Here is a 22,779-nt window from a genome sequence, read left to right on the forward strand (position 1 = left end):
GCCTCCATTCTTTTTCCGAGGTCCTGGATCATCTTCACTATCATTATTCTCAATTCTTTTTCTGGAAGGTTGCCTATCTCCACTTCATTTAGTTGTTTTTCTGGGGTTTTATCTTGTTCCTTCATCTGGTAGAAAGTCCTGTGCCTTTCCATTTTGTCTGCCTTTCTGTGAATGTGGTTTTCCTTCCACAGGTTGCAGAACTGTATGAACTGTATACTTTAAAAGAGTGACTTTTACGATATGTAAATTACATCTCAATAAAATTAGATTGTCTTGGTTGTATGACCTTGTGAATTTGCTAGAAAACATTGAATTATACACTTAAAATGGGTAAAATGTATATGGTAAGTGAGCTGTATCTCAGTAAAACTACTTACAAAAAAAGAGATCAAAGGATTGATGTGAAATAAGAACAGTTTCTTTTTTCTTTTTTTAAAAAATAAATTTATTTATTTATTTTTGACTGCATTGGGTCTTTTTAAATTCTTTTTTTTTTTTTTTTTTTTTTTTGTGGTACGCGGGCCTCACACTGTTGTGGCCTCTCCCGTTGCGGAGCACAGGCTCCGGGCACGCAGGCTCAGCAGCCATGGCTCACGGGCCCAGCCGCTCCGCGGCATGTGGGATCCTCCCAGACTGGGGTGCGAACCCGGTTCCCCTGCATCGGCAGGCGGACGCGCAACCACTGCGCCACCAGGGAAGCCCTGCATTGGGTCTTTGTTGCTGTGGGCAGGCTTTCTCTAGTTGCGGCGAGCAGGGGCTACTCTTCATTGTGGCATGCGGGCTTCTCATTGCGGTGGCTTCTCTTGTTGCAGAGCACAGGCTCTAGGGCACACGGGCTTCAGTAGCTGTGGCACACGGACTCAACAGTTGTGGCTTGTGGGCCCTAGAGTGCAGGCTCAGTAGTTGTGGGGCATGGGGTTAGCTGCTCCATGGCATGTGGGATCTTCCCGGACCAGGGATCGAACCCACGTCCCCTTCATTGGCAGGCAGCTTCTTAACCACTGCGCCACCAGGGAAGCCCCAAGAACAGTTTCTTATGGTCCCTCTTTGCCCCCAGCTCTCCCTGAGACTACAAATAATAGTTTTATTCTTAACTATTCTGATTTTCCTCCTTTAAAATAGAATAGAATTATAAAATAAACCCAATATTCCGATGGCTTATGGTTCTAACATAAAGATAAAATATCTCAGTCCAAGGAAAGTAGCCATATCTGCGTATTCCTCTCTAAAACTCAAAATCTACCTCTTTGGGAATTAACACAACTACCTTTTCCACTTTCTCTAACTACGAAGAATTTTGCTCTAGCCTTGCTTTAATTACAGGGACTAGAGAGAAATACACATCACTTTTGGAAGTAAAATTTTTAAAAATGTACAAATTTAAGATCTAGCTTCCCAAATAAAACTCACTGGTAGCCATCTCCTAGGTAGCTGAGGATGGATGGAGATATGGAACAGTTAAAAAGACTAGAGAGAAACTTTCCTCTAGGGATGACCTAATGGTATACTTTTGGTCAGAGTTCTAAAGAGGTAGGAAGAATGTGACAGATTGGTTTTGTGGACTACTATCTCTGACACTTAGAGTTTGGTTTTGTTCAGAACATTTCCAGTCATTTTTCACTTTTTCCATGAAAGTGTTCCCAAATGCCACCCCATTTTATATGTCATAATCATACCTGTACAGGTAATAACAATATCCACTTGTCGGATGACCTCATTTAATTTCACCAGTCGAAATCCATCCATACTGTAGAAATAAAGCATGATCAATTAACCTAAAAAAGCAGCTGGGGAGCCTTCTGCCACACAACCTCAAAAGCTATTACCCAAGTTGCTTTGGTACCTACATCACTTTTTGATACAGCTGAACTATTCTTAGTGAAACATTCAAACTCTTTCCTTAGTTCATACAGGACAGAAATAAAAGGTTCTTTCTATCACTGGGACCTAATTCTTCCTGATAATAGGGAGGCAGGGTTAACCATGAAACTCCAATCAAGTTTCTAGAAAGTGCCATTTTACCTGAACCTACTACCCCATTGAAATTGCTCTCCCCAAGATCATCAATGATCTCCTGAATGCCAAAAACAATTTTTTCTTAGACTCTAATATTACTTGATATCCTCTGCTACATTAAACATTATTTGCATTCTTAAGGCTCTATACTCTTGGAGTCCATGATACCATTTTCTCTTGGTTTTCTTGCTTTTCTGATCGCTCCTTCTCGATCTCAGTCAACCTTTAAATGTTGGTACTCTGTAGGGTACTCTTTTCTCTATTCTTTTGGCATTTATCCATTCCTTTCCCTTGGCTACAAATGATGGCTCACAGGTGGCTGATTTGCACATTAACATCCTTAGCCTAGATCTCTCCAAAGCTTCAAAGCCATAGATCAAATTATCTACTGGATAGCTCCTCCTCATGTCCCACAAGGACCTCAAACTTATTGTGCTTGAAAATAGACTCATTATCTTACCCATACCACCAATCCCGTTTCTCTTCTTCTATATTTTCTATCTTAATCAACAGCATTACTGTTCACCCAGCTCTATGAGTCAAATAAACTAGAATGTCCTAGCCTACTGCCTCTCCCTAATTAAAATTGTCACCAAATCTGGTTGAGTCTTTTTCCTTAATTCCTTAAAATCTTAATTCTTAATCTATCCCCTCTTTTCTATACGTGCAGGTCTGATGTTCAGGTCTTATTATTTCTTGCTGTAGTAGCCCCTGGCCCCATCTCATCCCCTCTAGGTTTATGTCTCTCTAATTCATTTTGCAGAGTGATTTCCTGAAATGCCATCTGGCTCATGTCACTTCCTTGCTTAAAATACTTCAGTGACATTGTCTAGTATCAGGATAAGACCCAAATACTTATGTTGATATATGATTATACTGACATATGATTCCTACTCAGGTATTACCACTCCCCCAAATTTATCCTATCAGCCAGCTCCATTAAAACACTTCCAGCTTCTTAAATATAAACATGCCGTGCTCTCTCCTTCCTAGGTGACCTTGCATATGTCATCTGTACCTGGAACTTACTTCCAAACTAAGAAGTCACTTAAATAAGTTTTAAGACTCAGCTCCATTGATACCTCTTTCTACCCTCACCGCCCTGCTCTTTAGTTAGATATTCCTCCTTTGTGCTCCTACAGAAGCATGTGCTGTTTATCTCTATCACAGCACTTACTACACTGCACAGAGGTTATTTGTCTGTGTGCTTCTAAAAGCAGGGACCTTGTCTCATTCATCTACTCATCTTTCATCCTCAGCACGGAGCACAGTACCTAACACAGAATAAGTGATAAGTTCACGTCTATAAGATAGTTTGAATCAGTACCTCAGTCAATATTAAAGCACATTCAGGTTTCTCTAATGAACCCTGAAAAAGTGCTAGAATGGTGATAGTTCCCTTCGTGTGCTGGAGCCCTGACTCAGACAAAGCCAACAACTCTGTTGGGGAAAACTGTGTGTTGATGGCTATGGTGTGTGGGGAGTGGTAGGACAGGGGAAAATGGTTATGGAAACATCTTTATGCCATACCTCATCTATGCTGGGTGCCTTCCTCTGGAGGGTTAATGGTAAAGATTGGGTGGGTTATTCAGGCTACAGACACGGGGACTTTGCAGTAGTTTTCAGGGACAGTGGTATTTTATCCTGCCGAGGGTGGCAAGAGACAATTTTAATAACAGCTACCACTTAGTGAGCATTTATTATGTGACAGCACCTCTATACTTTACATAATTATATATTTATTATATAATGTATAATCATATGTAATAATTATATCATTATTTTCTGAACTTTCACAATTGAAGTAGATAAGATTACCCACATTTTTAGATGGGAAAGGAACTATTTTTTTTTAAACTTTTAATTTTGGAATCATTTCAAACTTAAGAATTATAGGAAAAGTACAAACAACTCCTATATACCCTTCAGTAAGAGTTAGTAGAGTTTATCCTTCATTTAGATTTGTCTGATATTTCCTCCTGATTACATTAGGTTATGCATTTTGGGGAGGAATGTGACAGAAGCGCTCTTTTCGTTGCATCACTTCAGAAAGGATCTGATGCCAGCCTATTTCTTTTTTGATCATTGTTTTCAAAGGGAGAAGGATGGCATGTGGAGCTGATAAGGGGCTACTTGCTCTCTGGCTCAAGGCGTCCCCTGTTACTATTTCCACAGGAGTTCTAAATTGTAGCTTCTGACAGCCTCTGCTCTCTCAGAGCAGAGCTCCTAGATCTTTGAAAGACAGGTGCTTACAATTAATAGCAGCCTCTCAGGATCTGGGCAGCTTCTCAGGATCTGGGCAGCTTCTCAGGATCTAGGCCCCTCTAAGATGAAATGTGGCATTAACTAGGCCATTCTTTGGAGGCGGTTAGAAGATCATACGTTAGACAGTGGTGAGAGGAAAAAGCAAATCTCCTTTTGCATGCTTACCAGGCTTGAAGAGCACAGATGGGGTCAATCTCAGTTACATACACAATGGAGCCCATAGCCTTTAAGGCAGCACAGCACCCCTTCCCCACCTGAAGAGAGGAGAAAGTACACATAATAAGGAAAGTCACAAAGAAAAGTTTCTCAAAGCTTCTGGTAAAGTGTACCCCCCTTTCCGCCCCCAAAAGGAATTTCACTGAATAGATTCATGCTTAGGGAAAAATAAGAAAAAAAATAAAATGAATGCAGTTCATAAACAAACTCCTAAACCTTGCTTAGCACATGCATGTGCATAAGAACACCCACACTCACGATTTATGATCAAAACACAAGCTAAAAGAACATCACAAACAGTGCACTGGAACAGTCAGAAAATCAACTTAAAGAAAAAAATAGCAAAAATGCAAAGGGAAAAAGAAAGATTGTACTTTAACCAGAGGGCCTCTGAAGTTACTTTTTTCCCACTTAAAGTGGTAAATGAATGTACTTTTATGTCCATACAAGTGAAAAATTCTAGTATATTTCAGCAAGATACATTTTAAACACCTAATAATTGAAAGGTTAAACCTTACCTCTCCATAGCCACAGACCACCACCTGCTTCCCACCAAACATCATGTCTGTTGTTCTTTTAAGTCTATGGGGGAAAAAAAATTAAATCAGAAAAGTCTCTTGTTTCTCCCTTGAGATTAGATTGAGCCCCTTTGTTTTCATGTTTGTGTTTTGTGTTTTTTTTGGTTTGGGTTTTTTTTGTTTGTTTGTGTTTTTTTTTTAATGTTGAAAGCAAGCCTGGTTTCTATCCTAGAGAAACTATTTAATGACTGGAAAGAAAAGTTCAATAAAATATGTATTTTCTTTTCCATGCTATCCAATCAATTCCATCTCTGTGTGAGGTCTTTTTTCTTTTTGTTCCCCTTGTTTTGGGAGTGGTACAGAAGCGAAGAGGCTATAGACCACAAAGTAACTTTTAAACATAAATGTAATTTTTATTTAGGAGGTGACAAAGGTCTGGTTTAATGTGAATGTTGTAGCTTATTGAATTAGACACATAAAATATAACATTGATAAATAAGTCCGACATTTAGTAGTATCAAAATCGCCAATAGGTCCCACATTAATTCACCAGGGAGGGTAATGGGCAACAAGGTGGAGAAGAGCCTTGAAACACACCAACACTGACTACATGAGGTAGTGAGTTTTCTGGGCAGGATAAAGGATAGAAAAGACCTCCGTCAAGGAAGGACTTTTGGGGATGTGAGGGTAAGCTGTTGGCGGTGTTTAAGAGTCATACCAAGTCTCTGACTTCTCTCTAATTATTCTAGCCCCAGAACTCTCTAGAAGAGTTCCTGAAATACAATCTGTTTTATGATCTAAAAATCCTATCTGGGATATCCTTTTTCTTCCTACCAAGCCTTCCTTCCTCAGTCTCCATAAGGCCGCACCTGCCTTGCTTTTTGGCATTGCAGACCAATTACAGAAGTGTCCACTATGACTGAGTGGGGCCATTCCCTCATAGCGTATGGTGCAGTGTGCAACCAGCTCAGAGCTACAGAAGCTCAATCCCTAATCCCTTCCTCATATGGACTCTCTATTTTGCAGCCTTCCTTGGAGCATTCTTTGCCTCTTCTTTAACTTCTCCTACTCTCAACTCCTCTGAGTCTATGGCTGTACCACCCTGAAGGCTCCCAGTCACATCTCAACTCCTCTGAGAGGAGCAACTGCCCATGACCATGAACCAATTGGAAAGTTTTTCACCATCTGAAGATGCCAACAAGGTCTTTCTACTACTCAGCAGGTTTCCAGTGGATGGGTGAGGTTTTCCTATTTCTTTTTTTTTTTTTTTTGCGGTACGCGGGCCTCTCACTGTTGTGGCCTCTCCCGTTGCGGAGCACAGGCTCCAGATGCGCAGGCTCAGCGGCCATGGCTCACGGGCCCAGCCTCTCCACAGCACGTGGGATCTTCCCAGACAAGGGCACGAACGCGCGTCCCCTGCATCGGCAGGCGGACTCCCAACCACTGCGCCACCAGAAAAGCCCCTCCTATTTCTTTATTAACTTTAACTCCAGCTCCACTGCTTCCATCTTACTTTCACTTTCATACATTTCTGACGTTAAAGTATCTTTCTTATCCACAGCGTAAACACTGCTTAGGAGGGACTCTGTCCATGTTTATGAGCTAGTAGAGGTACCTTCATGCATCTTTTACTAAATATAGGCAGATTTTAGGCTCACAGACTTGGGAGTTGAAAAATCTATAAGAAACAGTTGTGGATGAGTAAATATTTTTATGAGTATATATCCAAATCATTATTATCAGGTGCAAAGCTGTGCATCACAGTAACAGTTATATGTGGACAGAACTAGGGACAGTCTGTAAACAGACTGATGGAGTAAGGATTCACTCAAATGTCCAATCTATCTGATAATACTACTGACTCTATAGGAGTAATAATTGAAAAGAGTTTGAATTTGCATTGAACACCCCCCTCCACCCTCCACACACAAAAAAAGATTTCAAAGTAAAAGTCTTCTTATAAGATCTAACTCAATCCTAAACTTACTATATAGGGTTCTAGAAAGAAGGGCAAGGGAACTAACATTGATCCCCAGGATTCATACCTTATCTCATTTAATCCTCACAATAACTCTATGAGATAGGTCTTACTGTCACCATTTTACAGATGAGGAAATAGGCACAGAGAGGTTAAATAACTAGTCTGAGGTCTTAGAGCTAATAAATGATAGAGCCAATTGTTAAACCAAAGTCCTTCTTGCTCCAGTGCCTGTGGTGTTGCAAATTGCCTGGGGTTCAGACTAGTAATGTGGCCCACAGGCCCTTTCTTCACTTTTCCATTAACTAACACATGATGGAAACCATTTGGCTTGGCAATATTCTAAACCAACTTAATGGTTTCACATAGGGAATTACTCAGTCTTCCCAGCAAGAATGAAGGAATTTCAGGACCCAAGTGTAGAAACAGAAACTGGGCACTGGAAGAACACAGTTTTTGGTATATTATATCTAAGTAGATTTTGTCAGACTTGCAGTCCTTACAGATTTGAAAAACTACAGATGCCACTGGGAAATAACCCTGTGCTCACCACAACTTTCCAGATGGCCAGAGAATTGTATGATAGTTGGAGCTTAAGAACTGACAACATAACCTGGAAGAGAAATACCAGGAACCTTTTCCTAAACCATCAAAATATACTTACTTATTTATAATGACTTTAGTTACTGACTCCCAGGCCTGATAGGGTGACAAAGTAAAAACTGCCACCAATAGATAGGGGCTGGTCTGACTTTTTAAGTAAAATAGATTTGCTTGAAATAGTGATAGCAATGGTAGCTCTGGGTCATAAAATACTGAGTGTGTTGTAACAGTGACAGCAGTGGTAGCTTTGGGTTACAAAATATTGAGTATGATGTAGCAATAGATCCAGAGGTGCTACACGAATCATTTCTAGAAATAACCAAAACCAAAAAATTTAGAACCTCAATTCAACAACTCAAGTTCATCCCAAAGATAACAAAACATTACCCATCAAGAATTGATTCACGGCAACAGTAGAGGTTGTCAAATTTCTGTTTGGTGACTGAGTCATTGACATTCATGGCTGGAACACACAGCTTCCCAGCTTTGGAGAGCTGGTACAGCCTGAGGATGAAGGAGATCAAGAAGAACATAAAACAAGGAGATACTGCAATCGACCATCAGTTTCATATCAAATTTCACAAGTAAGTTAATTGAGTAGGCATGAGAGCCTGAGACACAACTAGTTTCATCCTATAAGGTGAATACAGAGAAATAAAGAATACATTTCCAGAATCTGTATACAGCTTAGAAATAAAGATATTAATCAAAAGGCATGTGGGGAAAATCTTTGACCCACCACTAAATTTTAAGCATTAAAATGTAAAATTTTTAATTGCTTATTAGTTTTACTTCCCTTTTTAATTATAAAAAGAGAAACTTTAAGTACTATTTTAATCCCACTATTCTAATGCAACAATTTTAACTTGCAAATAGTTTAACTTTCCAATAGTCTCAATTTTATAACTTCAATACATATACCTATAAATATGTATATCTGTATATAGGGGTTTTATTTAAACTGAGTCAACTAAAAATTAGAACCAGGTGTTTTATTCAAAATTCATCCCTTTCTAAAAGTTTGAAAATATGGGACAATCCATAGTTTTATACATTCAAAAAGATCACAGTATATTGAAGCAGTGATGGTGGCTTATTCAGAATTTACTTCCCTAAAACTTTCATACTTTCAGTTCTTTCTGGGTAAATAACAGGAAACAGAAATGGTTACAATTTTACTCAGGGAATTAATGCTCATTTGAGAAACAGAACCCTAAATCCTTGTTCTATGTTGAAGAACATAAGCTCTATGAGGGCCCAGGCTTTTGTCTGTTTTCCCCACTGCTAGATCCCTAGCATGGTTCTTAGAGTAGTTCCTGGTTCACTGTAGAAGTTCAATAAATAGCTGTTGAATAAATGAATTCGTCCAAAAAGGACAAGCAGTCATTGTATTACAATGACTAGAAAACATGAGGACCACACTTATTCCCCTAGCTACTCCCCCCTCACTAGTTTAAGTTTGCTATTTGTGTTGTTAATTTAAAAAGCAAGCGTGCAGACTCAGATCTCATCATTTCAGATCAGGTTTCAATTTTTAACGTAATGTATTCTATAAGTATGTGATTATAAGAATATATATATCCAGGGGCTTCCCTGGTGGCACAGGGGTTAAGAATCTGCCTGCCAATGCAGGGGACACAGGTTCGAGCCCTGGTCTGGGAAGATCCCACATGCTGCAGAGCAACTAAGCCTGTGCGCCACAACTACTGAGCCCACGTGCCACAACTACTGAAGCCCGAGTGCCTAGAGCCCGTGTTGCACAAGAGAAGCCACCGCAATGAGAAGCCCACGCACTGCAATGAAAGAGTAGCCCCACTCGCTGCAACTAGAGAAAGCCTGCATACAGCAACAGAGATCCAACGCAGCCAAAAATAAATAAATAAAAATTTGTAAAAAAAAAAAAAAAAAAAAAAAAAAAAGAATATATGTCCAGGCTGCATAAAACCAGGCATACCCATGTCAAATCTTACCTGTGGACTCCAGTAACACTCTCTTCCACTATGCCCTTGATTTTCTTAAACATGTTGGGATACTTCTTATAAATCCAGTGAGTAAGATCCCCTCCATCATCCAAGATCTGCAATAATAAGCATCAATAATGTCATATTTTAAATTTCCCAAATGGTTATGCAAAGTAACTTAAGAGTCAGTATAATGACCAACAGTCATTACACTGAAGAAAAAAAAAAAACCAGTGAGGGACTTCCCTGGTGGCGCACTGGTTAAGAATCCACCTGCCAATGCAGGGGACATGGGTCCGAGGCCTGGTCCAGGAAGATCCCACATGACGGGGAAGAGCTAAGCCCGTGCGCCACAACTACTGAGCCTGCGCTCCAGAGCCCGCGAGCCACAACTACTGAGCCCACATGCCACAACTACTGAAGCCCGCATGCCTAGAGCCCGTGCTCCGCAACAAGAGAAGCCACTGCAATGAGAAGCCCGCGAACCGCAATGAAGAGTAGCCTCCACTCGCCGCCACTAGAGAAAGCCCGCGCACAGCAACGAAGATCCAATGCAGTCAAAAATAAACAAACAAACAAACAAAAAACAGTGAAATGAAAGGCCAACTGTAATTCTCACAGCCAAGTGACCTTCCCAAATGACATACCCGCTAGGATCAAAATATACAGCAGCGCAATGAGGATTTTCTTACAGACTAATAGCTTAAGTGATTACCTAGACCATTAGCTCTTGGCTGTACTGTTGGTAGTCAGAAAGCCTAAACTTGATATTAGCATATTTATATTGGTTGAATTCAGGACTTTAAATATCATCAGTAAAAGCTTAGTTTAAATAAAGCCAGATAAGTAGTCTCCCTCCCAGAACAATGGCTTACAAATGTGTATTCGTTAATCCTTTACTTCTCCCAAAGTACAGGCACTCTCCTATCCAAAATGATCAGGCAGCACTGTAGGGTTTTGCCTAGCACAACCTCACACTCTCTATAAACCAAATTAAAAATAACTAGGGAACTGTGCCGCATGTAGGTGTGCAAGCATGCCTCTGAACAGCTCATCACTATTTCAGGTTGGGATTAAAGATAAACGCAATGCTGTGCCCACTGGAGCTTTCATCAGCAGAGGAAAGTTTCTGAATTATAAATAAGCTAAAGAGAGACCAGCTTAGACTACTATTAGGCAGTAGGCTGTGGCATTTCAGCCCTTCACCTAACTGTTAGAAACGCTTGGCAGGACTTTCCAATTTGTTACACCTACCCTCCTGGAAAGACCCACAGGACTAAGCTGCCCTCCACTGGCAAGCACCCATTTTGCAGTCCCATCAATTATCAACTCTACTACAAGTGCCAAAGATGCCATCCTGGACCCCTGGGTACACAAAATCTCCAACCTCATGTCTACCACCTGATCTTTTTTGCTTCTGCTCTTGTTTTCTTTTGGCCATACCGCTCAGCTTGCGGGATCTTAGTTCCCTGACCAGGGATTGAACCCGGGCCCTTGGCAGTGAGAGCGCCGAGTCCTAACCGCTGGACCACCAGAGAATTCCCACTTCTGCTCTCATTGTTGATCTATTTTCTCTGATTCCACTAAACCTTATTTGAGAGCAGGGATCCAAGGCAGGACTCTTATTAAAACTCTTACACTTGCTCCATACCATAAGATAGTGCTCCATTTTCTCCCAGTAGAAACCTTCAGAACAGATTCCCTAAGAAATGGAAAGGCTCCTCTGAGTTTCTCTCTCCCTTTTTACATGTATGAAATCCCTCATGGAGTTTTTCCTTGCAGCCTCTGATCCCTAGCCACACAAAAGATCAGAGACAAAAAAGATTGTGTCTTAGTCTCAGTATTCTCGTCCACCTTTCCCTTTTAACACAGGTATTGAATACAGGCAGGTAGTTGCTATCCCTAATATTTATTTAATGAATGTAGCCCATAATTCTCACCCTGTCGTCCTACTGCAGAATATCATTGTCACCTGGGAATCTTCCTGAAGTTGGCAAGCAAGTAAAAGCACTAGATCTTGACAGAATCCAAAAAGATATGGATCCTGTTTTCTGGGGTCACAGTTGTTCTTACCCTTGTCTTACTCTCTTCGTCAACCTTGCCAGCAGTGTGTGCTGGCTCTACAGTCTATAAAAGCTTGCCATGTACAATCCCCTGTCCTCCCTATGTTCATGACTATAAAATTAATGTTTTATTTCCAGTAGAACCCCCCTGGCATATCTTCTTTAGCACCTGTCAGTGACACTCCCTTCTGTCACCGTTAAACTCCGCTGGAATGAGCTGACTCATCTTATAGCCAACTCCTCCCTTTCAGGATACGAAGGTTTTAACCCAGCTTCCTCAAACCAACACTTGGTGCAATGTGGCCTGGATCACAGAATCCAGAAAGACAGGCTGCTTCTCTCTGCTGTGTCCCAGGTGAAGCCTGCTCCGCAGTCTTTAGCAGTAAGCAATAGTTGGACGAGAGCTTCAAGGATTCTTGTTTCAGTTGATTCCTTAATTTCCCCTCTTACCCATATGCAGAAAGGTTTGCAAAGCAGGAGTGCATCGTACTTTGTGAAGCTTTTTGCTTCCCCTTGTGAATCTAATATGCTCTCAGCCTTCAAGCACTTGATCTTTCAAAAAATGAAACAAAAATAAAAACTAAGCAAAAATTAAAAACCCAAAACTTTGCCTATTCATCTTTCTTCAGGTGAGAAATGAATAAAGAGAAGAAATTTGAACTTGGAATCCCTTCAGGTTTACTATAAATTTAGCACGTGATTCTAGAAAGAAAGCTAAGTACCATAGGAGCTGTGTGTGCGTGTGTGTGCTTTAATCATTGATGTTGGCGGGCGGGGTGGGTGGGGGGTAGGGGGAGGTGGTAAGCAGTGGTAGGGGATGGTAACTCATTAATCTTACTTTTTAACCAGTCATGTGTGAACCCTGAGCAGTATTTTAATGTTGCGGATGAATATGAGTGCTTCTGAAATCAGCACTGACAATGAAAAGCACTTTGAGGCTATAAAGAGGTTGAATATTCTTGGGATGCCCTAAGCATAAGCATCTAGTTCTGCCGGAAGCCCAGGTATATCAGACGGAAAAGGAAGCATGTGCCTTCCTTCCTGCTGGGAAACCCTCTCCCAGACCACACTCTCCCTCTCTGTACCTCCAGGCCCCAACAGAATTGTGCTGGCAGAGATCTAACCCACCATGTTTGGCTGCCAGCCCTCCACATTCACACATCTATCAATGCACCACCAGAAGTCATCTTCTGACTCTCCTTTCCAGGCAAACACAGGAAATCCTGAGAAAAAAGAACAAAGAGAAACCATTAAAGCCTGAAAAAAGGGCTGACCCTAAATTTTGGCAAGAAGATGCTGGTTTTCCCCAATTCCAAGCTCTCTCGTTCTGCTATACTTCTTGGGTTGACTTTCTTCACTGATTAGTATTGTCTTCAGTCCTTTTGTACTCGCCTTTGTCTTTGGTGGTCATTTCACTCTTGTTAGACCAAAGAGGACAAACAAAAGGGCCAAGAGTATGACGGATGCTAAAAGTAGGACTAAAGGCAAAAAAGAAGAAACCAGAAATATGTACTTCTTCATCCAGTCCAACTGGAATTCTCATCATTTCCCAACTACATTTTGATCTTTCTTGTTTCTATACTTTAGTCATGCCATCCTCTGCATCAGGAAAACTCTTACACTCTTCTCCCTCTGTTCAAATGTTGTTACACTTCATTGCCCAGTTAAGTATCATGTTCCTAAGGAAGCCTTATAACTCAGCTGAAAGTGATCTCACATGGAATCTGAACTTTTATAAGCCCCTTGTTGATAGACTAAATGTGGATTTATGATCTGTTGTGGCATTATCATATATGCCCTTGTATTATCATTATTTATATATGTGTCTTTTCTCCTTAACCACAATATAAGATTCTGAGGGCAAAGACACTCTCATTTGTCCTTAAAGTAGGTCAATAAGCATTTGTTGAAAAAAAAAGAAATGAATGTATATGTACAATTAATTGGACTATATATTTATAAATGTGTATTTTCTATACATATTTTATACATTAATAAAAATTTTACAAATGAATGACTGTAAATGAAAGAACAAATAAAATGCTCAAAGTGCTTGCAAAAAGAGAGGTATGCATGCACTATAGAGCTTTCCCAGAATTTCTCAATAGCTCTGAAGCAAGTGTTTGGTATCCTGATCTGTGTTGGGCTATCAGAGAGTGAAGGCAAGAAACTGGCAAAGTCCAAACTTCTCTATTTCTTTTGTCCTTCAAGTGTCAGTGGCTGTTGTTATCAAATATTAATCTGCCAGGTCAAGTCCTGTTTACCGCTGAAGCAGAGCACCAAACATTAACTGCTGAAAACCAGTTGGACCACAAAATTATGCCTGAAGCATTTTCTTTTCTAATCCATATGACCTTAGACAGTGAATAATGTTCACTGGTGCTCTGACAAGGCAAAGCATTAACTAATAATGGAATATTAGACATAAGAAGATATTTGTGACTCTAAAGCAACACAGTTACCTTGATCATATTTAACAAGAGAAGCCCAGAAAGAGGGCAAACTCATCAAGAATAGGGACCCACCAAGACATGTAAGCAACCTAAGTGTCCATCGACAGATGAATGGATAAAGAATATGTGGTGTATACATACAATGGAATATTACTCAGCCACAAAAAAGAATGAAATAATGCCATTTGCAGCAACATGGATGGACCTAGAGATTATCATACTAAGTGAAGTAAGTCAGAGAAAGACAAATATTACATGATATCATTTATATGCGGAATCTAAAAAAACAGTATAAATGAACTTATTTATGAAACAGAAGGACTCACAGACACAGAAAACAAACTTATGGTTACCAAAGGGGAAGGGGGAGATTAACAGATACACACTACCATATATAAAATAGGTAAACAACAAGGATTTACTGTATAGCATAGGGAACTACATTCAATATCTTATGATAATCTATAGTGGAAAAGAATTTTTAAAAAGATAGATATAGATAGATATATAGATATAGATACACATATACCATGAATCACTTTATTGTATACCTGAAACAAACACAACATTGTACATCAACTATACTTCAACTAAAAAAAAAAAAAAAAAGAATATTTCTTTCACGACAACTTTAAATGTCAACTTTCCTTACAGATATTTATTGAAACAATGGAACTTTTTGGAAACTTTAGTCAAAGACAAAGAGAACACACAAAAGATCTTACCATTTTCTGCTAGAGCAGCAGCCACTTCATTGAGAGTGGAATAGATATTGCAGGCAGCCCATCGGCACTGTGCCCCCAGAGCTCCCAGAGTTTCCATAAGCACCTATATTAAAGAGAAAGCAGGAGATGAGCAAGCATGGGCCAAACAATTGGTCAAGGAGATTAAGTTTATATATTTGACAATGAGAAAGTACATTAGGAATAACTAACGCCCATGATTTTCAAACTGTGCTTTACAGAAACTTCAATACTTTGAGAAGAGGGCAAGGGCTGGGGGTAGGCATGGGGAAGGCTCCAGCTGAGCGTATGCTTTTACTCATTTAACATATTGGGCCTCCCTGTAAGATTTAATTAAACCAAGGCTTTCAGTGCCAAACATCTTTTTAAAAACCACAAATTTATAGCTCTGCTTCTCCTTAGGATGTAGAAAGCTGCAAGAGAAGCTTCCACCTTAACAAGATAAAGCTGGATAATCTACAAAACCATAACTTTTCTTGAGTACATCAAAGAGCTGAGGTCATAATGCAACCAAGGAACTGCAAAGAGCAACAGATCCCTTTAAGGAGAGCGGGAACACTGTTTCACCCTTGTCAGAGCACAGAAGGAAGAGATGGCTGCCATACATCATGGTAAGAAAAAATTAGCTAAAATTTTAATGAATTAGTAAAGGCTGAGTATGGGAAAGTATGTCAGTTTGGAACTTCTGGTAGCCCCATGCACAAGGCGAGTTCATACTCACATGCAGGCTCTTTTCCAGGGGCTTCCAACCAGGGCTCACAAGAAAGATTGGGGGCAGGGAGCTGATTGGCTGTGCTCAAAGATAAGCATGAAACCCCGGCACTTCTCCACAGTCTTCACTCATAGGAAGCAAAAGCCTTAAACTGTAGCAAGAGGAGCAGGAATTATGCCTGCCGCCAGGGACCAAGCAAAGAGCCATTGCTTCTGGGGAAGGGTGGAAGCAAAAACTCTCTGCTCCTGGGGTAGTAGCAGAAAATCCTCTTGGGCCCAGGACCCTACATTGATACAAAGTAAAAATCTGCTACCTCTCCAGGAGGGACAGGAAAATATCTCTGCTCAAGACCTACCACCAAAACAAGGCAAAATTTGGCTGCTACAGAGAGGAGTGGCAGGAACACTGAAAAAGTCCTACCTTCACAGAGGCCTGCCTAACACTGAGGCTGGACCAGAAAATCTAAGAACCCCACTTGCCCTCTCCTTGAGCCTAGCTCCAAGAAACAAGGAGTAGCAGTCGCGTGCTGCAGCGGGGACATGCACTTGAAGACAGAGCCCCCCTGTGGCAAGCATGTGCAGAAGCGGCTGAAAGCCCGAGGGTGAAGTGCAAACACTGAGGAGTACGAGAGCCCTCCAGCCTGGGGGAATTTGTAGCCTTTGGTATGGAACAACAGAATTGAAATCCAGCCCAATTCTTGACAATAATGGAAAATAATATACTACCATTCAATGTAAAATTGCAAGGCACGCCAAAAAGAGTGAAAAAAAACCCCAACCCATTGTCAGGAAAGTATTCAAGAGAACCAGACTCTGAGATGAGATAGATGTTTGATCAGACAGGAACTTTCAATTAACTATGATTAATATATTTATGCTAAGGGGTGTAGTGAAAAAGATGGACAACATCCATGAACAGGTAGGGAATTTCAGCAGAGAGATGGAAACTATAAAAACAAGTCAAATAGAAATGTCAGAATTTTTTTTAAGGATCAGATTTAAGAATTGTTTCATTAGGCTCATCACCAGATTGGGCATATCTAGGGATAGAATCAGTGAACTTGAAGATAGATCAATAGAAATGACCAAACTGAAATACAGAAAGAAAAAAGAGTGGGGGAAAAAATCAGAAGAGGGCATCTAAGATCTATGGGATACTATCAATGGCCTAATTTACAGATGGAGAGAACAGGGCAAAAGATATATATGAAGAGTTAATGGGCAATTATTTTTGAAAATTAATGAAAGAGGATCCAGGAACAATGATATCCCAACGGCAAAGAGCACACTAGCGTACACATCCACTAAAAGGAAAAGGAACCAGGGATCCTTGGAGAAATGGCTGATTCCAGGGATAGGACAGGGAAGGTACAAAATGAGCTTAGATCATCTTGTACCAGAAGAAAGGAAGTGCTCAAAGAATGAAAGGGATATGTCAAGAGACAAGGCACAGAAGCAAGACTTAAGGGGTTCCTCTTGGCCAAAATTGGAACAATTTTTATCATAATAAATAATGATAGTAATGGATTATAACCCATTAAATAAAATAGGAAACAATGACTCCACACAAATAAAAATACATAAATGAATGAATAAATGGAAAGTTTGATGAAGAATGGGATATTTACACAGTTTCGTATTACTACCTCACAAAATACTTATTAATTACAAAAGGGGAAAAATAACTTTTACACTAGAAAAGTCTGGCAGACACCACCTCCATCAAGGGATCAAAATGAACATCAGTTATGGGACAAATCGAAAACAAGTGGCATCTGATAGGATTAAATGAAAAAAGCACAGCATCATTTTCTTCGTACTAAGGACATACTACAGAATAATTTGTCTATAATCTTCAAAGTTGTCAAGGTCATGAAAGTCAAGGAAAGACTGATGAACTATCCAGCACTGCAGGAGACTAAAGAGATGACAATTAATTGAGACGCATAACTATGGACTGGATCCTTTGGTTATAAAAAAGTATTATTGGGACAATTAGTGAAGCTCAAATGGGACCTGAGGATTAGATGGCAATAATGAATCAATGTTAATTTCCTAATTTTGAATGGTTGGACTGGTTGGACAGGAGAATGTTCTTGTTTGTAGAAAATATACACTAAGGTATTTGTGGGAGCATCATAAGGTTGGCAACTTACTTTTCAATGGTTCAGAAAAAAAAGTTATCTGTACTGTATTTGCAACTTTTCTATAAATCTATGTGTATTTCAAATTTTTTTAAATTATTAAAATAAATTTAATCCACTGATTTGATCCTGACTTGCTTTCACTTCAGTATGTAAGATGGAGATAGGCTTCTTTATAAGAAGGTAGTATAGGGACTTCCCTGGTGGTCCAATGGTTAAGACTCTGCATTCCCAATGCAGGGGGCCCAGGTTCAATCTCCGGTCAGGGAACTAGATCCCACATGCCACCACTAAAAAGATCCCACATGCCGCAACTAAAAAGATCCCACATGCCGCAACTAAAGATCCCGCACACTGCAAGGAAGATCCTGCATACTGCAACTAAGACCCAATGCAGCCAAATAAATAAATGAATAAATATTTTTTAAAAAAAGAAGGTAATGTACCACCCTACTGCTTTGATTAAGAGCTCTTTTAACAAGGATAAATCTTTGGTGAAAAATTTTGTTTTAAAATTTCCTGACAGTGCTTAACTTTGGGTACTGATAATTTTCATTTTAAAAAATTTGTATTTTCTAATATTTATATACAAAATAAAAATTCTAATTAAAAATATGCTCTAATATAAAAAAAAAACGTGCAAACAACTCCACTAGGCTAACTCTCTCATATAATTCATCTAAGGCCACAGCAGAACTACTCTTATATCTTAATTTCTTTACCTTTCAGTATCCAATCCAATTTTTTTCTATCCTGTTTTAATTTTCACCTTAAAGAATTTCTGAATTTCTAAAACTAGGATTCCTCAACATGCCAAACAAGAGAATGATACTGAGACTTACCTAAAAAGCAATATAAATTAACTAGAAAAGTGACTGGGACCAAGAATATAAGAACTATTTAAAGAACTATGAGTCCAGACTGCTGGCTATTAGGGCTCAAGCAGAAGTGAAGGCAGGTACAAGTGGGAGGAGGACAGAGCTCAGAAGCTGGTTTAACTCGACTTTAAATCATTACTGTTTAGAGAGAGTCGCTAAGGAATCTGGTTGGAAGGAACTATGGAAACGCACCTAAAAAATATAAATATTTAGATCCAAGTCTATTAGAAACATGGACAGGAAACTGTTAACTATGATAGTTATTTCTGGAGCATGGGATTATAGCAGACTTTGTCTTTCTACATTATAGATTGTGGTAATGCTTGAATATTATAAAATGAACATGAATTACTTTTGTAATCAGAAAAAAAAAATAGAGATTTAAAAAACAGAGCCAAATTCCTTTGTAATTATTTTTTTTAAAGGAAACAGAAAAATGTGGAGAGGGAACAATAAAATAATATTAAAATTGGTAAACTAATTTTGATTACTCCATTCAGGAAAAAAAAGAAAGTAACCTTGAAGAGTGGTAATGTTTATGAGCCAGGGGGTAAAAAAGAAACTAGATGTAATTTAGCAACATGAGACAGTACAGAAGCACTAACTATTTTAAGCCACCACACTGAAGTCTCATGTCCCTGACTGGGGAAGCCCAAAAAAGGTTCCAAGAGTGTTTCTGCCTTGATTCATTAGTCTATAGCTCCAAAAAGTGATAGCTTTTCAATTTATTATACTAATTTTGGGGTACCAAGGTATCCTTTTCCTCAGAGAACACATAACCCAGAAAAGTCTCACAGGGAAGATGCTAACAGTAGCTGTGTCTTGAGGAATCTCTGCTATTCTGAAAAAGGAATGTGGCCACATAGTGTTGTGCTTACGAGACAATCTTTTGGAAGAGATCTAGTCATACAAATGACCTGGATCTTATCAATCCCATAAAAGAGTCCAGACAATTTCTTAATACACTGATTTCCTGTAGTGGTCTCATTACGGTTGGCAACTTAATATATATCACATCTTTGATGATGACGACTCTAAGTCAGTGGTTCTCAGCAGAGGAACTTTGGAAAACCGTGGGGGCATTTTTGGTTGTCACGGTAATTGGTAGGGGAGTGTTACTAGCATTTAGTGGGTAGGGCCAGGGATCTTGACATTTCGAAAGTGTAGGACAGTCTCCTAGAACAAAAAAACCATGCCATATCTGGTACAATTTTCAAGTGTTCCAATGAAAAGTTCACATGAGTGAGAAATCTATTTATAATTATCTGAGTTTAGAACTTTATTCCACTTTACATATCAACAAAGGTATTGTTGTAGCTTTAACACAAAACAATAATAGTTTTTCCAAGAATGCAACAAGTGTATAAACCAAGAGAAAACTCATGTTTTTGATATTGTTGTTATTCAGAAATGTACAAAAAGTTGTTTATAATTTCAGAAAATTATATAATTTGGCAATATTTCTCTGATGCTCTGGAACCAGTAACACATTTCTATGTATATACATTTGTAGCACTCACATTCGAATAATGCTATAAATAAGTACAAATATCTGACTATTCAACTCTACTTGTACCCAAGCACTTACATATTGAAATACACATTATTTTATTATAAATTGCTTTCCTTTTATTCTTCCTTCATATTTCAGTAATATTTTACATTTATTTTTAAAAAATTATATGTATCTAGCTATGCTATATCTGAATTTCATTTCAAGAAAATACTGGGCCGTTGCAAAACATATTTTTTAATCAAAAGGGGTCAGTGAATCTGAGAAGGGTGAAAATTACGGATCTCAAGCAATCATGGTAACCCCAGTTCCTTTGCCAGGACTGGTAGGGCATGAGCATGTGATCCAGTTCTGCTCAGTGATATGACAGAGTACCCTGGAGGACTTCTGGGAAAGGTTTCCTTGCTCTTGGGAGAGAGGAAGAAATGGTCCTTCTTCCTCTTCATGTCAGTCTGGGATGGCTTAAAGAGCTGTAACCATCTTGCTATCAGCCTGGGGATGAAATAAGCACAGAGAGGAGGCAGCTCCAAGAGAATCACAGATAGATGAAACTGAGCCCTGAGAGCCTTCATCTGAAGTCCACCTTACCTCTGGACTTCTAGCTATGGAATGTCATGAATTCCCTTATGTACAATCCAGGTTGAATCAGGTTTTCTCTTATTTGCAGCTGACAGCAGCCTAACACAGAGGTGCCGTGTAGAAATGACACTGGAAGGGAAGATAAGGGGAAGCAGTGGAGAAGACTGGAGAAAGAATAAGCTTGGGAATCAGATATATTGAAGTTTAAATCTCGATTCTGTGGTTTACTAGCTGTATAACCTTGGACAAATTACTTAAACTCCGTGAGCTTCAGCTTCCTCATTTATAAAATGGAAACAGGAATATGTGCTTTTACATGGCCTTTATGAGGGTTAATGAGCACTTATTAAGCTCTGAACTAGTGCTTGGCATGGTGCCAGCCCTCAATAGCTGGTGGCTCTTATTAACTATTGTTATGTGGAGAAAGGAAAAGGACTCACAGCAGTCTGAGCAGTGATGTGTGTGCAACCCACAATTTTGGCTCCGGCCAGAGGTTTCTCTCCTTGAGCTCTCTTCCTCAAAGCCATCAGTGCCGGCATTTCTGAAAAGGCCCAATACATACACAGCAATTTTAGAGAGGACGGATGAGAGGTAAAGAATAACAGAAAAATGTACTCTCTTAAGGTAAGATCCTTCCCCAATCAGGTTCTCTGTTAGATTAAGTTTCTCAAGGGATCAAAACATTAAACTTGATTTTTCTGTTATAAGAGACTTCCAGAGGTAAATGGTCCAATGTTTAATTCCCTATATCCCAGTCCCCCTTATCTAGTCTCTCTCCCCCCTTCTTCCTTGTTCCTTCTAGACCCTCTAGAGTTTACTCCCTCCCCACAGTGTTTTCTGAGCCCATATTTCTTTTGTTATAAGTATTCCTCAAAATCACACTGAAATTTCACAAACTACTAGACCCCAGGATGTAAAAAGGAATTAACATGGACAAAAAGACACAGGCAGCTTGAGAGGAAAAGGTGTTTACTTTCTTTACCTTGTTCAGCAATTTCAATTTCTCTTCGTCCAAACTCCGCCTGTTTGATGTTCTTGACACAGAAGTCACTGCTTCCCTTAGAGTTCTTTTGCTGTTTGTCCCTGGGAGATGTCTCATCATCAGAGCTATCTGTATATGAAGCAGCTGGAATGACAGAATAAAATACCTTTAGGGGAAAAAATGGCTTCCTCTAAAACTCCAAACCATGGAGTGAACTGAGGCTTTTCTAGTAATCCAGCACCTTATAAATTTACACATTTGGTAAGCACCTAAGTGGCACCAAGGAGCTGTCTCAATCATCATTCATGGAAAGTGCTATCCACAGGCCAGAAAGAGGAAGCTGAGAGACATTGCCAAAGACATTCCCCCTGGGTAGCATTAACTTGGAATCTAAGGCTAACTTTATCTTCAGAACATACAGAAGTCCTTGAAAATGAAAAAAGAGAGAGGTTATACCATGGTAGCAATAGGTTCAGGTTCTTAATGCATGATCATGGTGATTAACCTATGGGTTTCTGGGATCCTAGCTACCCTTCTCCGCTTGCTGCTTAAACACCTGATATAATTTGTGTTTCAGTACAGTAACTGAACAGATAAGACCTAGAAAACAAGGAACCCATGGGAAAGTAATTAAGAACCACACAAAAAGTGTTTGTCTGACAAAACAGAGCTTTCTTTTTTTCAGACTGGCTCTGATGAGGCTGAACTATGCCTGCAGACCCAATTAGACATTGACAATGAAGTACTCAGTGTGCTCTCCCTTCTTGCTGGCCTCAGTGGGTCCTGCATTAGGCACTTTAGATTCCCAAAGAAGCAGATAAATCCTCTTTCAGTATAATTAAATGCTCTGATGACTAATCAATCCATTTAGCAACATACACTAGAGGGTGGAAGGTCTAAGACTTTTGATTGTGGCTAATAGGCAGCTACTGCTGCTGCCATTCCCATGTTTGACTGAGGTCTTTTTAGTCTTCAAATAATTCTGTAGTTGTTAATCATTTGCACTAATCTCTCTCTTTGATTTATGTTTAAGTTCCTGAGGATAGTTTCTTCCTAAGCAGTCCTCAAGGTTTTGGGGGGAGGAAGGTTGGGGACATAAAGCACTGTCTATAAAGCATTATATATTTCTCAATGAGATAAGAAGTACTTCCATCGC

At 39.5% G+C, this 22,779-nt stretch overlaps 1 protein-coding gene across 4 annotated transcripts in view; it reads right to left on the minus strand.

The window, feature by feature from the left end:
* The window catches only part of AHCYL2 (adenosylhomocysteinase like 2), a 165,525-nt gene that overhangs the window by 22,105 nt on the left and 120,641 nt on the right, over positions 1-22,779 (minus strand). For all 4 annotated transcript variants that reach the window (XM_024128428.3, XM_024128419.3, XM_024128448.3 and 1 more), the window contains exons 3-11: positions 21,624-21,767; positions 21,082-21,182; positions 14,799-14,901; positions 12,749-12,843; positions 9,567-9,673; positions 7,984-8,100; positions 5,016-5,079; positions 4,447-4,535; positions 1,677-1,747 (exon numbers count right to left, since the gene is read on the minus strand). In XM_024128428.3, coding sequence (XP_023984196.1) covers positions 1,677-1,747; positions 4,447-4,535; positions 5,016-5,079; positions 7,984-8,100; positions 9,567-9,673; positions 12,749-12,843; positions 14,799-14,901; positions 21,082-21,182; positions 21,624-21,767 — 891 coding nt within the window. The remainder of the gene's footprint in view (positions 1-1,676; positions 1,748-4,446; positions 4,536-5,015; positions 5,080-7,983; positions 8,101-9,566; positions 9,674-12,748; positions 12,844-14,798; positions 14,902-21,081; positions 21,183-21,623; positions 21,768-22,779) is intronic.

Source organism: Physeter macrocephalus, chromosome 5 (genome assembly GCF_002837175.3).
Source record: "Physeter macrocephalus isolate SW-GA chromosome 5, ASM283717v5, whole genome shotgun sequence".
In the NCBI taxonomy this organism is placed as follows: Eukaryota; Metazoa; Chordata; class Mammalia; order Artiodactyla; family Physeteridae; genus Physeter; species Physeter macrocephalus.